This window comes from Festucalex cinctus, chromosome 14 (assembly GCF_051991245.1).
Source record: "Festucalex cinctus isolate MCC-2025b chromosome 14, RoL_Fcin_1.0, whole genome shotgun sequence".
NCBI lineage: Eukaryota > Metazoa > Chordata > Actinopteri > Syngnathiformes > Syngnathidae > Festucalex > Festucalex cinctus.
Genome location: NC_135424.1, coordinates 1328517 through 1346379, shown reverse-complemented (window position 1 = coordinate 1346379; position 17863 = coordinate 1328517). Strand labels below are relative to the sequence as shown.

At 40.6% G+C, this 17863-nt stretch overlaps 1 protein-coding gene across 7 annotated transcripts in view; it reads left to right on the top strand.

Moving 5' to 3' along the window:
• Nucleotides 1-462: 462 nt before the first annotated feature.
• itsn1 (intersectin 1 (SH3 domain protein)) overlaps nucleotides 463-17863 on the top strand; it is a 36096-nt gene continuing 18695 nt past the window's right edge. For 3 of the 7 annotated variants that reach the window (XM_077495490.1, XM_077495492.1, XM_077495489.1), the window contains exons 1-20: nucleotides 463-638; nucleotides 5531-5588; nucleotides 5777-5869; nucleotides 5993-6056; nucleotides 7371-7531; nucleotides 7610-7804; nucleotides 9256-9331; nucleotides 9419-9519; nucleotides 9620-9683; nucleotides 9765-9902; nucleotides 10341-10435; nucleotides 10863-11002; nucleotides 11113-11235; nucleotides 11914-12063; nucleotides 12193-12333; nucleotides 12415-12502; nucleotides 12653-12792; nucleotides 14040-14123; nucleotides 15659-15777; nucleotides 17189-17463. In XM_077495490.1, the coding sequence (XP_077351616.1) occupies nucleotides 5561-5588; nucleotides 5777-5869; nucleotides 5993-6056; nucleotides 7371-7531; nucleotides 7610-7804; nucleotides 9256-9331; nucleotides 9419-9519; nucleotides 9620-9683; nucleotides 9765-9902; nucleotides 10341-10435; nucleotides 10863-11002; nucleotides 11113-11235; nucleotides 11914-12063; nucleotides 12193-12333; nucleotides 12415-12502; nucleotides 12653-12792; nucleotides 14040-14123; nucleotides 15659-15777; nucleotides 17189-17463 (2275 nt within the window). In that variant the 5' untranslated portion in view covers nucleotides 463-638; nucleotides 5531-5560. Of the gene's footprint in view, nucleotides 639-5530; nucleotides 5589-5776; nucleotides 5870-5992; nucleotides 6057-7370; nucleotides 7533-7609; nucleotides 7805-9255; nucleotides 9332-9418; nucleotides 9520-9619; nucleotides 9684-9764; nucleotides 9903-10340; nucleotides 10436-10862; nucleotides 11003-11112; nucleotides 11236-11913; nucleotides 12064-12192; nucleotides 12334-12414; nucleotides 12503-12652; nucleotides 12793-14039; nucleotides 14124-15658; nucleotides 15778-17188; nucleotides 17464-17863 lie in introns of all 7 variants that reach the window. The other 4 variants (XM_077495494.1, XM_077495495.1, XM_077495493.1 and 1 more) reach the window with 2 other exon arrangements.

The window sequence follows — 17863 nt, the reverse complement described above, 5'->3', positions numbered from 1 at the left end:
TTCGCGAGATTACGTCGCCTCCCCTGCCTTCACGTGCTATGGGAAAGATGGACGTTACCACTCGGAAACTCCTAATTACGACCGAGTTCTGTTCATGTGATTTTGTTGTTTTAGCAAAATTGTTTATGTTACGTAATTGTATAGATTCTAAAACAGCCTGCTGTGCTAGCGGACGTTAACACCCTTATAAGTGTTAATATTTCTTGCCATTCACAAAACCTTGTGTGCTCTCCGCCATGGTGAAACTTGAAAAGTTCTCTCAACTCGGAAACTCGGGTATCGTAATAAATTCCCAGTTCTCTAGTAGAAAATACGACATGAGGGGGCGTTCGCGTGCAATTTTCTACTCCACGTATGGTATTTCCCATAATTACAATATCACTTGAAGGCAGCATAAATCAATTCTGATCCCCGCAAATTCTCGCGAGAGTTTACGAACGGCACCCCCCATTTTCCCAAACTGTCCCTTCTCGCACTCAGTCGGGATTTCGGAACCAGCAGCTCCGGAGGAGACTCAAAGGAGCGAAAGGGGGGGCTTTTGGAAATAAAACATCACGATTCGGGGGGATGTGTGCGTTATCAAATTGACCGAAGGAGCGACTTTGTGCAGTATTTCATCATGGAAGCGTTACAATGAGGTAAACGGAGTTGTTTTGAGATGTGATGCGAAAGAATGTCCCCTGAGCGGGCTGACGTTAGCTCGGCGTTAGCCTCGAGGCTAGCCGTGTTGATGTTTTTTTTTTTTTTTTTTCCATTAAGTTCCCAGCGCCCTCGGCTCGCCGTGCCCGGGCAAAGTGTAACCTCGCCGGGCGTGTAGTTCTGCTGAGCGCGATGACGAGTGGATAGATGTTGACCAGTGCTAGCAAAGTGTTAGCCGCCGCTATGCTAACGTGAAATCACCGCATCTTGCACCCGCTTGTGGTTGACCTCACGTGAACGCCCGGCTGTCATTCGGTCAAACGCGGTCTCTTTTGGTTAACAAACACGCACAAGATGACGAGTCAGTTAGATAGTTATGATGAATGATTTCCCATGAGCTCAAGGTTGGTTCAGAATTAGCTGGATGCTAGCAACTGAGAGGCTGCCCATCCCTTTAAATCGTTGCACTTGTGTACGGAAATATGACATTAAATGGCGATTAAATGTCCGTCTGGTGTCACAAAACTTGTCTGCGTTAGGGGAAGAGTCGCTTTCAGCCTTCTGGATTGGAAATGCAATCAAAATGTCAATGTCAAGCAGTTCCTATGGTAACGATTGACGCTCAAAAAAAAAGTCAAGAGGTCTATTTGGAGCTCGTGTTTTTGTTATGTAGCTCACAGGGCTCAGAACCACTTCAATCGATTTTTTATTTTTATTTTTTACATTTGTTTTAAACCTTAAAAATCTGACTTATTACACCATTGTATACATACAGCAATTTAAAACTACAAAAAAGTTCAGCAGAGCTGCAGCATTGGAACATCTTAACTTTGTTATTAATGATCAGCTAAGTTATTGATGTGGGCTTGGGAGATATTTTGCAATTTGTGATAATGCCATGCGCAACGCCGTCTGCTATATGACTGGACATGTATTTGGTTGATTTGGTGATGAAAGGAAGATGAATGAACGTTTTTTTTTTTCAGGCATGAGCTCATTTTTTTTTTTTTTTTTTTTTTTTTTTTTTTACAATTGTGACCTTTTTTAAATATCGCCAACCTCCCCACCATATTGTGATAATTATCGTATCGTGAGCTTCATATCGTATCATGACGTTTGGATATCGTTGCATCCCTAATTAGGACACAAAGCGCTCACTCACACAGAAGCTGCTGTTGCCCACAGCTCACACCCAGAGACACACACAGACTCACTGATGTCCTATGCCACCCCAACTGGCCCCGCCTCTTAAAGGTACATGCATGCGCACAGTATTTTGCATAAATTCTATACTTATACATTACAATGCATGTACAAGGTGTAAAAGTGTGTTTTTACTCATTGTAATGTTTTTATAAAAGAATGTGAGAGGGGTAAATCGATTCAAAAAAATGTTTTTATGATCTCTATCACAGATTTTCACCTATTGCGGGTGGCTCGGCAGCGTATCGACTGCAGCAAACGGTCTCCACTTTGTTTTTCCTTTAACATAAAATGGTGGCTTGTGGCGAGCCGCTGATACGTTAAAGTGGAGGAGGGAAATGGAGGGCGGGTCCTCCTCCAGTTATGACTTCACCACTTTTACAGCAGTGTGATAAGAACGTGTTGCCATGTGTCAGTCGGGGAGGAGCAAAACGAGACGCGAGTGTCAAGGTGGCATTGTGGTGTGTCGGGGGCTATTAAACGCTCACGCTGTGGGAGGCAGGTCGCATTAGTACAAGCGCCGACATGTTGGGTACTTTACTGTATGCTCACCATCTCTTCTTATGTACAGTGGGAGGTCCGAGAGCAAACACGTCCGCAAAAGTAGCACAATTTGGGGTTCAGTTGAAAGGCTCACACCGTCATTACGTGACGTTATCCGAGACGTCGTGTTGAGGAGGAACTCGCAAGTGTCTTTCGCTTGTTCTTTGGCTTCTTTGTGATGCCACCGTGGAAGGGTGCAAGTTGCAATTGGGCGTCCTTGTTGATCGTTTTAATCACATCAGCTTGCTGGCTGTTTTTCCTGTGATTTGACTTTGCAGGGCATCGGTGCCATTAGCGTTTCTGAGATGCATCAACATTTGCATGTAAGAGGGTCATCAGGCCAAATAAGGGGGCAGAGAAATTGAGACTCTCAACCTTAATCGGTGTCATCTTGTGTGTGTGTGTGTTTGTGTCATTGGGTTAAACGGGCATCTGCCACAAGCCTCGATAACAGCGTCCCAGCTTCCATCCCCATGCTCTAATTATCCAGACTAATCCCATCAAAACAAACTCTGCCACTCCACACACACACACACAAAAGAAATATGACCGACACAAAGCGCTGATGAATGTTTTTCAATCATTAGCTCTGACAAGACAATCGCTGTGTACTATAAACGCTTTCAATCGCTGTTTTTTTTGTTTTTTTGTTTTTCTTTCAAACTTTCAAACATGACTGCAACATAATCTTGTACTGGTGAAAAAGGAGACTTCAAAGCTTTTTTAATTTTTGATTTTAACTGCTTCAAACAGCAGAGTATGTTTGGTTTGTGATCGTATCGCTTCGTCAAATTGTTGATATATTGCCATATCGATTTTTTTTTAGCACACCGACCCCTATTATGCATTTATATTATATTTATATTATATTATGAATTATCTTCATTATTATTATTATTTTTTATTTATTTATTTATTTATTTATTTATTTATTTATTATATTTATTTGATTATTATTTTATTCTTATTCATTATTTAGTTATTCTTATTATTATTATATTATTAGTTTATCGTAGATTATCGTGGATTTCTGAACTGAGTAATATATCGATGATCGCGGCGGTATCGCATATTGTACCGTATCGTGATTCGTGAGGTTCCCACCGCTAGTCGTCTCCCAACCCCAAAGGTTGTGGGTTCGATCCTCAACCGCAGTTGTGACCATGTCCGAGTATCCTTGAGCAACACGCCGAACGCCAAGTTGTTCCCGATGCTGCGTCATCAGTGGGTGAAATGAGGAGTCGCTGTCGAAGTCGCTTTGAGTCGATGTCGACAAGTGCTACTAGCATATTTTGAACACCCAAGTACGGCCTAGATGGCCGTTGATTGACACTTAGCTACTCTGTGTTGAGTTACTCGTCATTCGGAGCTCCATTTCTGAATGTGCTGATTATGCAAATTTCTTTGGTTCAATCATGGGATTGAAAGTGTTCCAACAGCTCTCATGCTTTATACACAGTAGCTACAATGTGGCTCCTTTTCCCATGTGCAAAAAAAAAAAAAAAGTGTCAGTGTGTTTTTGCCACCGCCGCAATCTGAATATTCACATGAAAGCCTGAGAACAGAGAAGCCCTTCTGCTGTAGTTACCCCTCTGCAGACTTTGCTGGCGCTCACTCTCGCAACTGTAATCGGGTGTGTATTTGCGCTTGTGTATGTGTGAGTGTGAGACCGAGTGCGCTTATGCTTTTGTCTCTCTGACCCACTTAAGATGGTCGCTCTGTCCTCCAGCTCTGATTTAAAAAAAAAAAAAAAAAAAAGACTGTCGCCCAGTAACACACCTCCTTAGACTGAAGAACTGCAAAACTGTCACATTTCTTGATATACGCAGAATTTTTAGTATGTTTTTTTTTTTTTTTGACTGGCCACAGTGTCTGCTGGCTTTTCTTTTTTTTTCTTCTCAAGGGGTGGGGGGGTTGTTGACAGGTCTGGATCTGATTAATATACCTACTTGTGCAAGAGTTATGCCACACGCACATGGTTGTGTTATTTACTTACTCATTTGTGGGCTGCAGTTGCAGTAAATTTGACTGAGTTTTTTTTTTTTCATTATGGTGAATGACCATTAAATCGAGAGGACACCACCATTTTTTAAAGGCATACTTGACTCATGAACAATTTTCAGGGAGTGAAAAGTTAATATTTTTCCCAGAACGATAGCACAGCTGTTGTCATCATCATTCGACAGCAACTAGAAAAACTACATTTTAAAGGTAATAATTTTTACAAGGAATGTTTTGGCCCTTTTGTGTTTCAAATCCACACTAATGGTCAGATGAAGGGAAACGTAATATGCCTGTGAACAGAGTCAATATGTGGGAGGAGCTCAATTTATTGTATTCATTAATTTCTTATTTCATTTGATTATTTATTAATTCATTAATTCATTTTATTAATAAAAAATATATCAATTTATTGTAATGCTTGTAGTAGTGCCTCACTATCTATATATTATATTTATATATATTTTTTATATTTATAATATTTATAATATTTTTATATTTTTCATTGCTGCAATGTACAAAAACACAATATTCATTTTTTGGCCCAAGATCACTCTTATGGTCTCCAAGTACAATTAACAAAAATTTGCATGAGTTGTGCAGTAACATTCATCATCGGTTAAAAAAAAAAAAAAAAAAACAAGCCACATTCAATCCCAAAGACGCGCTAAAATGTTTTTAATACTTTGTCTTTCTCTCCCAAAAACGTATTTACGTGTTTATTTTTTGGTTCTTTTTTTTAATGCAAGAGCATACAGAAGGCTTTGTGGCACCTTCTGGCATGAAGAGGTGGCTTAAAGCAATGGTAGTTATTAAAAATAAAAAAAAAAGGCCAGCAGGTGGCAGCAGAGTATAAGAGATCAGCCAGGGCAATGTAGCAACAAGCTCTTGTTCTCAGTGTTTTCACCAGGAATTTGAATATTGATGAAACTTTAGCTATATTCTAATACTAATTGCTACAAAACTGAAACAGATACAAATATACTTTTTTTCCTTCCTGGTGCATGAACAGACTCTAATTTTTCTTTTGGTAAGTTCCATGTTTTCTTGCAATAGAACACAATATTCTGTGGGCCTTACAAAATCAGTCAGTGAAAATGGCTGTGAGTGAATGAGTTCAATACTTTCTTTGGTATTTTTACAGGTCCTGTTTGTGAAGAAGTCTGAGTGAACCATGGCACAGTTCCCCGCCACTTTCACGGGTCAGTAAACGCAACACCCTGTCGTCTTGCCGTCCCTCCAAAGTAATTCTCTCCACAGGAAGTGAAACTTATGACTAATGCATTCTCCTCATACCTTCCCCTTTTTTCTCCCCTGTCGCTCCGCATCTTGGCCTCCCCCTTTTTTTTCCCTCTCTCTGTGTTTGTGTGTGTGTTTGTTGGGGTCTCAGGCCCGGACGTGTTCCTGATCTCGGTGGACGAGCGGGCCAAACATGACCAACAGTTTCACAGCCTATCTCCCACCGCGGGGGGCTACATCACGGGTAACGCTCGCATTCCGAAGGCACATGCGTCCGCATCTCTTTCAGGGTCATCCATTGTGTGATGACGCTCGTGTCATCCCGTTTGCTCACTTCCTTTGTGTGTGCGCGCGTTGACATTTTCAGGGGATCAGGCCAGGAACTTCTTCCTGCAGTCCGGACTGCCGCCACCCATCCTGGCTCAAATCTGGTGAGTCAGCTCACAGATTCTGGTGAAACTCTTGAGTCACTATGTCCATAATTGTGACATACAAATGCTTGAGCGGCGTACGCATCAATATGGATGTTTTATTTTTGATTTTTTTTCAGTTTTTTGCATTTAGTTGTATTTGGGTGATATGTAAATGTAATTGTTTACCATGGTACTTAAAGGGATACTTTACTTATTTAGCCATTTTTGGCAGTCAAACATTAATATTTTGTCTGTAATTTATTTGATACTTTCATCATTTTTCATGAACAATTAGTAGCTTTCAAAACACATTTTGCAACTTGCTGTCGACTGAAAATGACATCACAAGGGCTCAGGTAACCAATCACAGCTCAGCTTGTGAATGTCACATGACCAAACCTATAAAACAGGTGAGCTGTGATTGGTTATCTGAACTCTTGTGATGTCATTTTCAGTCGACAGCAAGTTGCGAAATGTGTTATTAAAGGTACTATTTGTACGTGAAAAATAATGAAAGTAAAAAATTAATTATAGACAAAATATTCACTTTTTATTGCTATAATAAATAAGTGAAGTATCTCTTTAAGAAAAGCAGCTAACTGTGTATTTTGAGCTGAGAACTCTGGCTAATATTCTCAATTGTTGACTCCTACGCCACTCACCAGGCTAGACCCCACCTTTAAAAGTCACACGCATTCAGAGTCACAAATACTAGATAGAACGGATAAATACGTTCTATTTTAAATATTACCATGACTCCAAAGACTTATTTATATGTTTTTTATGGGGTTTTTTAATTCTAGAGCATACAGAAGGCTTTGATGCAACCTCTGAACTGAAGAGAAGGCTTGAAGCAGTAGTAGTTATTACAAAAACGGCTAGCAGGTGGCAGCAGAGTATAAGAGATCAATCATGTTGCTAAAAGTTCTTTTCCTCACTGTTTTAAACAGGTTTGTGAATAATGATGAAGCTTAGCTATATTCTAATGTTAATTGCTGCAAAACGGAAAGAGATTGAAATATACTTTTTTTCCTGATGAAAGAAGACACTCTAATCTTTATTTTGGTCGGTACCATGTTTTTATAGCAATAGAACACAATATTCTGTAGGCCTTGCAAAATCAGTCAAAATCCAGCCGGGAGCAGTGAAAATGGCTGGGAGTGAATGAGTTAACTGAATCGAGAATCAAAGTGAATCGAATTGAGCCCTTCTGAACATAAATCGAATTGATTATGGAAATCTGAATCAATACCCATCCCTGTTTTGTGGCTCGAAACAAGCCCTCCATCCCGCAGAACCGTCGCTCACGTAGATTCGCTTTTGCGCTTGCAGGGCCCTGGCCGACATGAACAGCGACGGCCGCATGGACATCCACGAGTTCTCCATCGCCATGAAGCTCATCAAGCTCAAACTGCAGGGCCACCCGCTTCCTCCGGCGTTGCCCCCCAGTATGAAACAGACCCCGCTGTCTCTTCCCCCGCAGGCTGGCTTCGGTAAGGCCGTCCCTGCTGCACATGCGGACCGCAAATTGGAGATCCGCTCACTCGCCGTCCGCGTTTCCCAACCTCCAGGCATGCCCCCCATGCCCGCCATGGCGCCCATCGCCGGCCCCCTGCCAGGCGTGCCCCCTCTTCCGCTCCCTCCGCTACCCGTCGGGGTGTCGCCGCCTCTGGTGTCTGCGCCGCCGCCTCCCCTCCCGCCGCCCATGGCCAACGGAGCCCCTACCACGGGCATGATGCAACCCATCTCAGGCTTCTCCCACCCAGGTGAGGCCTTTTACCCGTGCCCCATGGATCTTTGTGACGTGAGCGCAGTTCTCGAAGCGTGTTTGCACATAATACACACATTGTGTTTATATTTTAGACAGGCTGATGATGTTTTCACGTCACATTTTTTTTTTTTTTACTTTTAAATTAAATTGTATTTCATTCCTTAAAAAAAAGAGAAATGTAAAGGGACAGAAAGAAGTAATCTGCCCCTCATCAACAACAACAAAAAATAATCAAAACAGACTAAATGACAGCGAGTGGTCAAGACACTCTCACTATAACAATCCTATACAATAATTTAGCAACATGTCCTTGTGCCATATGTATTTGTCCAGTAATTGAGCTTTTGTCAATTTTTTAAAAATACAGATAGACTGAGATGATTTTGCTTTAAAATCCAGATTGTTCAATAAGCTGACACTGTGAGTTGAAATACATCGTTCGTTTTGGAGAAAATATCTGTTCCTCTTAATTTATACTCACTTCCTGTTTTTTAAATTTATTTTGTATATAACTGGTAACATTTCATGATGGGCTTTAAACAGGATTTTGACACGATTAAACTCCATCCATCATTCAATTTTAAAGTTTTTAGTTGTATCAATAAATCTCTTTGACTGCCAAAGACGTTTCATGATGATTCGTAAAATTCCAATGAATGGAATGCGATCTTTCATTTCATAGCCACATTGTATATGTAGTAAAGGCAAACAATATTCTTTTTTCCTTGAAAGATGAGTTAAAATGCTCAAAAGCGGCTGGCACTGTGGATTTTTTCGTTTTGTTTTTATAACGGCTGGCAGTCAAAGAGATAATGGATTAGTGTGGTCTCTGTATCCACAAACGACACGAATTGGAGTTTGTGTAACTCCAATGCAAAAGTCAGGTATGGAACAATGAATTATATAACAATAACAATAACAAAGCATTCTTGTTCAGTCATTCTTTAGCCTTGTGTACAACTGCTACAGTTTGTGATACCTTAGATTTGACATATTTTTATATCTGATTTCCACGTTAAATGTTTATTATCATTTTGGTTTTAAAGAAGACAAATAATCATTTTGGTTTTATCTGATCCGGGATCCTGTACGGTGGAAATAAAACATTTTCACACCCTTGTTGAAATGCGAGTGTTTTGGTAAAAAAAAAAAAAAAAAAAAGTTTTGTCTTTTAAATGTCTGCCCACCTAATGAAGTATAAAATTACACAAACTAGTAAATCCTTAGCTTTAGTTAGCTGTCTATTTCTGCAAATGTGCCTGTGAGCAAGTAGTTCTGAATTAAGCCCGACTACACTGTAAAACGCAATCATGTCAAAGCCAAAAGATAAGAAAAGCAACAAATAATTTTGCTGGATATTATTAGCTAACTTTGTTAGCTTCCAGTAAACTGCACATACTCGATTTTTTTGGTGAGGTTCTCACGCTCGTATGTCTCCTTTTGTAGCTTCTTCAATCAGCAAGGCCCCCTTCAACCGTTCCAGCACCAAATTGCAAAAGGGTCCTTCGTTTGATGCCACCGGGTAGGTCGCTGCAAATTTCTGACCCCTTTTCTGATTCATTAGGGATAATAAAAAAGATGATTTGTCTTATCATGCTTGTCTTGGCAGTGGTCAGCCGCCCGTCGACTGGGCCGTCCCTCAGTCGTCGAGGCTCAAGTACCGGCAGCTGTTCAACTCCCATGACAAGATGATGAGCGGCCACCTGACTGGTATGCTCTCCTACAAAAAAAATAAATAAAATGTCCTTCATGTGTGTCTCTCTCAAGCGTGTCCATTGATGGACATTTTGCCGTTTTCGTTGTTGTTCAGGTCCGCAGGCGCGCACCATCCTGATGCAGTCCAGTCTTCCTCAAGGCCAGCTGGCCTCGATATGGTCGTTACTTGAAAATTTCGACTATTCAATTCAAACTTGGCCCACTAAGAACTGGAGCATAAAATTGTCTTCTCTTGACAGGAGTCTGTCGGATATCGACCAGGACGGGAAGCTGACGGCGGAGGAGTTCATCTTGGCCATGCACCTCATAGACATGGCCATGTCCGGCCTGCCGCTGCCCCCCGTGCTGCCGGCGGATTACATCCCTCCCACATTCAGGTACATGTCAACACATGTATGCAGAGGTGGCAGATTTATGTGACGCGAAAAGCCATATCAGACCTTTTCACGCCTTTGCTCCCAAAAACGTATAAATACGTTTTATTTTACATGTACTAAGTGTCCCAAAGACGTATTTATACAATATTTTTGTTCTTTTATGCTAGAGCTAATATTAAGGTACCTTTTTTTAAATGTTAAAATAACTAATTTAATAAATTTTGCTTAATCCAAAATAACTTGCATAATTATGTTTCAAAGAATTTTATTTGTCTTAATTTTCTTGTTTTGTACCAAAAAAAAGTAAATGATCGTCCTAATCGTGATTTCATTTATTACCAAAATACATGCACGGTCCCCTCGGCTCTTTTCCGTGTTCCTCTTATAATCTTAAACAAGTTGATATGGCGCCATTTTGTGTTGTTATGTGTGTTCTAGGCGTGTGCGAAGCGACAGCGTGCAGTCAGACCAGAAAAGCGTCCCCGAGGAGGCAGAGGAGGAGGTGGAGAGCAACCAGGACAAGAAACTCCCAGGTTCGGATAATGTCGTCTTCTCCTTCACACATCTGACTGATGGCAACTAGTTTTTATGCATGCCGCCACCTAGAGGATTGGAGTGGAACAGTGTCAACCACAACTTTTACTGGTCACAAGGCCACAAAAAAAATTCATCGCTGAGATGCAGTTTACAGGTGGTCTTCGATTTATAACAGGACCAACAAATGAGGTTTTGAAGTTTGCAACGGTGCAAAACAAGTTTAATGGGGAGTTCTGAAAGGTGCTTTGATTATGTTTAGTAAGGTTTAAAAATAGGAATACACATATGTTTGTATGAGACACAATCTAGACATATTTCAAAACATAAACGTCCTTATTTCTTACTCTCTAACCTCAAAAAGTTGTTTGTGTGCTGTAGCCATCCAAAAATTCAGGTTTTAACCCTGTTTTTGCCGCCACACAGTCACGTTCGAGGATAAGAAGCGGGAGAACTTTGAGCGAGGGAACCTGGAGCTGGAGAAGCGGCGTCAGGCCCTGCAAGAGCAGCAGAGGAAAGAACAGGAGAGGCTAGCGGCGCTGGAGAGAGAAGAGCAGGACAGGAAGGTCGGCCACGCAAACCACGTCAATCGCAAGAGCTTGAATGAAACGAGGAGGAAAGCTGCTGGAGGAAAATAAGTAAGAGCCATTTTCTTTTCTGTGTTTTTGCTTGCCAGGAGCGCGAGAGGCTGGAGCAAGAGAGGAGGCGGCAGCAAGAGTTGGAGAAGCAGCTGGAGAAACAGAGGGAGCTGGAGAGGCAGCGAGAAGAGGAGCGACGCAAAGAAATTGAGAGGAGAGAGGTTAGATGGGAAAGAAGTGCTATTTTCTGAACTCTGATGCCGTTTCTTACCATGGATGCAACGATAACGGCAATATTGTGATATTGCGATATTAAAACTGCCACAATATATCGTCATCGTCATGTCACGATATTAAAAGCAGCACATCTGTTAAAAACAAAACACACACGAAAAAAAAACAAAAAAACGGGTTGATTTCAATTTCTACAGTTCTAGCACCCTCTGGTGGTTAGTTTTTTAGTACATTTCATTTTCACAGGGTATGTTTTGGCTCCTTTGTTTTAAATCCATGCTTATGGTTATAGGAAGGGGAATGTGAACAGTCAATGTGTGTAGGAAGTCAATGTGTGCTTGCATTAGCAAGAAAGTGTCTATATATATATATATATATATTATATTTATGTATTTTTACATGTAATATTTATATTTTAATAATATTTCTCGTTGCTGTAATGTACAAACGCACAATATTGTGTGTTTTTTTTAGTGTGAGCTCGATTTTTTACAATATTGTGACCTTTTTTGTATCGCCAACCTCACCTCAATAATATCGTTCGTGACCTTCATATCGTAATAATATCGTGATGTTTGGGTATCGTTACAGTTTCTACCAACCTTTTTTGAGCCAGGGCACATATTTTAAGTGTGTAGATGGGAATATTTAAATGTGTGGTCCAGGCTGCTAAGCGCGAGCTGGAGCGTCAGAGGCAGCTGGAGTGGGAGCGGCAGCGTCGCCAGGAGCTTCTGACTCAGAGGAACCGAGAGCAGGAGAGCATCGTTCTGCTCAAAGCCCGCAAGAAGACGCTGGAGTTTGAACTGGAAGCTCTGGTAATCTAAAACGCCACAAGAACGAGACGACACACTCGGCAAATGGTCACTAATTAATTGTGTGCCTTTAGCCTAATGACTTTTTGGAAGCGATGAACGCAGTTGATATGCTTCCCTTCCACGCCGCAGAACGATAAGAAGAGCCAGTTGGAGGGCAAACTGAAGGACGTCCGCTTCCGCCTGTCGGCCCAGCGCAGGGAAGTGGAGCAGACCAACCAGACCAGGGAGACGCGGATCGCCGAGATCACGCTGTTGCAACAGCAGCTGCAAGTATGCTCACGAAAAACCTCCTCGCAGCTTTTTGCCTTCATGACCGTGCGTCAGCTAACAGTTTTATTTATGTCACTGCAGGACTCGCAGCATTGGCTCGGGAGTCTCATTCCTGACAAGCAGAGTCTCAACGACCAGCTGAAACAGGTTCAACAGAACAGCCTGCACCGTAAGTGCTTTTTTTAATAAACAACATATTGTTGCACTATTTAGATTCATTTTTTTTGTGTGTGCATAGACTAATTAAGCATTTTATTGTTGTAGCAGGTAAATATCTGACCGCCACTAACTTTTTTTTTCTTTTTTTTTCTGTGTGCAGGCGACAGTCTTTCGTCGCTGCAGAAGGCCGTGGACCAGAAGGAATCCAGCAGGCAGCAGCTTAAAGAGCAGCTGGACACAGTGGAGAGGGAAACCAGGGCCAAGCTGCTCGAGATCGATGCTTTCAACACTCAGCTGAAGGTAGACAAACTCTCGATTGGCATTTATTTGTATGTCTGTGTGCGTCAACAGTGTCTGTCTGTCTCTATTGAAACATACACGACACAATGCAGACTACATCCGTAATCTGTCGTGTTTACCCATTTAGAAAAATCTGCGGCAAAACATCTCAACACATTGGGGCCTCTTTGGAAAGTTAAACCTAACTTTGATCCCACTTTTCCTCAAGGCCAAACGAAAAGGTGCTTCCTTCCAAACAGGAAAGAACAGCACCGCTTCACTTTAATTTCACTCCACTACATCATCGTTTGACTGATGCAAGTCGAGCATCTTTCCGTCGAGTCGGTAAACTTGGTCAGTGGCCAGGTGCTTTGAATTTTGCTGCCACAAAGGATTATGGGTAACAGATATTTCCTTTCCTAAGGGTTGGTGTCGGTGGTCAGGATTAAGCTTACATTGAGGCACCTTTCCTAGGTATTTTTAAAAATCCAATAAGTTGTTTCAATAGAAAAGTAAAATTCCTCAGCAAAAAACATCAAATCCAAAGAGGTCCATTGTTTGGCTCACAATGTTGTTTGCTAAATGCTTTTGCGTAGCATGCGTGTGGAAGTAAAAGAACTAATGACGTTTTAGCCAAATGCACTCAATGAAGCTTTTCAAAACACTTCTAATATGCTATAATTGTGCAAATATGTTGATGTACGTTTGTTGTGGTTGCCTATATTTACCTTTAACTCACTATTACGCAGCAAGTCTAGTCATTGATTTGTCATTCATAAGTATATTTTTGTGTGCGTGTTGGTGAGTAGCATATTAATATTTGTTGCTGACGAATTCCGGCGTCTTAAGCGAGGAAGATGGAGGCTTGGGCGCATTTACTGTCAAATATTCGAATCAAGTCACAGAGATGTTGACTCGAAGGGAGTAAAAGCATCGTAGTAAACTGAGTGATTTATTTATTTGTTTTGAATGGCTAATCAAATGTGGAGGTGGATCCATGTTGCCATGAAGTAAAGAGAATGACATTTGACCTGGCTTCCCTCCGTCTTCTTTTTGACTCCCCTTCAATCTCACCACATTGCAACATTGCTCTTCTCTGGCCTCCACCTCGTCCCGCTGCCTTCTCTCTTTCCCCGCCCTCTTTGTCAAACTTTTGTGAGATTTGCACAATGAACCCTTCCTTCTGTTTTCTACTCCTTGATTTATTGCCCCTTCCACACTGTTCCCCCCTTTTTTTGTTGTTTTTTTTGCTCCATTGCCCATGCCAGTCTCTGTGTGAGTTCTATGCCAGCCACTGTGCCAGGATAGAAGCCCTGCGACGACAACTTGACGGCGCGCAGAGAGGGAGACAGGTAGAGCACACTGCCGCTGCTGGACTGGGGTGGTACTGCGACTGGGATGCGGCCTGATTGATGATGATTAAAAAAGCAAAACAAAAACATTTCAAATAGTTAAAAAGACCTTTCCAGAGCATAAAACATTGTTTTGAGAAAGCTACTACACTTTTAAAGTTGTAGACAAGAATGAGTCAGAAGCATGAACATTTGTAGCGTGAGCTTTTTTTCTTTTTTTTTCTTTTTTTTAAAGGGAGACCTATTATGATTTAAGTATTTGAGAATTAACCTTTCACAGCCACTTGTTTTTGTACAGTAGCCTACAAAGCTCTGCATTTTTTTTTCTCCCATTGTTTGGTCCACATTGGTTGTAAGATAATGTGGGGGAACTTGGCCATGACCATAGAAAAGGAAAGCATTACCGGCCCAGGTTGCTTTGGTTTTGTTGTCTTTGCTGAGGCTTGACATGCATGCACTGACCCTGGCGTGCTGTGTGTGTGTGTTGGTTGTGTGCTGGTAACGTGTCCGGTTGACGACATGCGCTCATCCAGGGCAAAGGCGTCGTTTCAAAGTCAAGAAAGTTGTCATTTTAGTGTAACTTCCACCCTTATTTAATCCCTAATCGCATCTCTCTTTGCTTCACATGTTCTCTTCTGCTTCTTTGCCCATCTCCACATCCTCTAATATCATCTGTGATGCTAGCAGTCCTGAAGCGTTTGCTGATTGAACTTGAAGACGTTATCGATGCTACATGTGTCAGTTGTCGAGTCAGAGCAGAGAGAGTTTAAATGTGCTTCAGTGTGTGCTTGTCATGTGTACAGTGGACGTCCGCTGTTTGCGAAGGAAAATGGCCGAGCCTCAGCATAAATAGCAAATTTCCACGACGAATGGATGCTGCCTTACGAGGGATTATAACACTTTAATAGTGTACAAACATTGCTTAAAAATGCCCAATGACGATATAAACTAACACCAGCTACAAATAGAGGTTGCGATGTTCTGCTGAGCTGTTGTTTCCACTGGTTTTGGTGCCGTCGTTCGTCCTAGTTTGCCGAAACCATCCCGGGCAAAAGCAGCAAGTGTGTTTGCGGAACTTCTGCCTACTCACAAAACAGCCTTCTGATCTCCAGCGTGGACGTTTGGCTGAGTGTGTAACTGGTTGGGATGTCAGGTTCAAGCAAAAACAAAAGGTTCACTTTCAGTTGCAAATGCCGAACCGCAAATACACGGGCGGGCGTCCACTGTATTCAGAATGCATGCATGGCACATTGTGTTCTTCACTTCCTGTTGCGGGGTGATCTCAAGTCGATTTATCTCCGCATTCTAGTCAAGTTTAGTCTGCTGGAATGAGCGATGAGATTTCTAATGGCACAGCTGGTTGTCATAACTGCACATTGGTCCCCGAACTAATACATATTGTTGTTGACGCTACCGCCGTCGTCGCTGCTGCTGTTTTTTTGTTGTCCGTTGTAACCCGTAGCAACCAGCCAATCCGATCCCACTCTCCCTCCCTTACCACTCTGGGTTCCTGTATCTCCCGTGTCGCCTGGCAGGAACTGAGGGAGATCCACAGCCGGCAGCAGAGGCAGAAGCAGAAGGAGCTGGAAGGAGACGCGCACTCGATGATGCACGCGCCGATTGACAGGAAGTCCGCCGAGTTGCAGGAAAACCGGTAGGATTCAAATGCGCCGAAGGCGTGCCGACGCCTCCTGAAACTGCACGGCCAGTCCCGAGACTGGCATATAGACAAACTTTTAGAAATAAAGTTGAGTTGAGATGATCTGTATGGAGGACCAAAATTGCCAACATTCAAAATAAATAAATGACTAAATAAATAAATGAATAAAAGTGAAAATAAAACCATATTATTTTTGGATTTGGCAAACTCTCGCAATGTTGAGTTTTTTGTTTGCAAGTCTGCTTGTTTATTTGTGCGACTTTCATTTTGTGTGTTGAAAAATGGTAATATAAAAAGTTACAAAAAAAAAGTGACAATAAAAACAGATATAAAAAATATAATTTGAAAATTATATTAAAAAAGTAGAAATAAAATAACAACAAATATATATAAATACATTTGTATTTAATTTTTGAGTGGTTCTGACCAAAACTGCCAAAATTAAAAATAAATGAATAAATTAATTAATTACGAAATAAATGTCTCAATAAATACATGACTAAATAAATGAATACATGATATAAGTGAAAATAAAAATAGATAAAAAAATAATATTCAAAAATTAAATACAAATGTATTTATTAATGTGTATATATAATAAATAAATATATGCATATTTGTTATTTTTTTTATTTCCATTTGTTTGTTTTTTTATATAGTTTTCAAATTATATATATTTTTTACATCCATTTTTATTTTCACGTTTAGTCATTTATTTGTGCGACTTTCATTTTGTGTGTGGAAAAATGGTAATATAAAAAGTTACAAAAAAAAAGTGACAATAAAAACAGATATAAAAAATATAATTTGAAAATTATATTAAAAAAATAGAAATAAAATAACAAAAAATATATATAAATACATTTGTATTTAATTTTTGAGTGGTTCTGACCAAAACTGCCAAAATTAAAAATAAATGAATGAATAAATAAATAAATTAATTACGAAATAAATGTCTAAATAAATACATGACTAAATAAATGAATACATGATATAAGTGAAAATAAAAATGGATAAAAAAATAATATTCAAAAATTAAATACAAATGTATTTATTAATGTGTATATATAATAAATAAATATATGCATATTTGTTATTTTTTTTATTTCCATTTGGTTTTTTTTTTTTTATGTAGTTTTCAAATTATATATATTTTTTACATCCATTTTTATTTTCACGTTTAGTCATTTATTTATTTATTTTGAATTTTGCCAGTTTTGGTCTTCCTGTAGATCTGGGCATGTGGTGCATGAGGATATGTTCCACAGAAAAAAAAATGAAAATATTTGTGTTTGTGAATCGTGAACTGAAGCTTTGCAGATGATTACTGTATTTGTATAATAAAGCATTAAAAAGTCACATTTGCATTATGGTCACCTGACCTGACTGTCACCTTGTGCTTCAGGTTGCCCTCGGACAAAACGCTGGCTTGGAGGAACGATGACGCAGGAAGCTCCGCCCTGAAGGCGCCGAGCCCCGCCTCCGCCTCGCACGCCTGGCTCAACCGAGTGACCCAGGAGGAAGAGGAGAGGAAGCGGCGAGGCCTGGAGGAGGACTCGGAGGGTCGCAAGACCGCCGGGTCCGTGGAGGAGAAGGACGACGAATCGCGGGGCAAGAAGGACATGCAGGAGAAACTCAATAATCTCTTCAGCCAGCCCAATGATCCCTGGGCCTCGACAGGTTGGTAAAAAAGCTGCTATACGTACTTACAATTGGTAAGGGGACTCGGGTCAAGGACATTGGCTTGAAAGTGTTTCGACGTATGAGGCCTGTAAATAGCAAAAATCAGTGTGGAATTGACAAACAGTTTGAATTCATCCATCAATCCATCCATTTTCTTAACCGCTTACTCCTCACAAAAAAAAATCAAAAATCAAAAAGATTCTTTTAAAAACGTGGACAAACCACAAACAAATGTTTTCCATAAAAAATAAATAAATGGCGAAACCCGCAGAAATTGGGGAAAAATTGCTAAGATATTTTTTAAAACTATTAGAAAAAAATCCATCAATAAAAAAATTATTCTTAATATTTTTTGTTGATTTTTTTTGGGGAGGGCTGGCATGAATTAATGGCATTC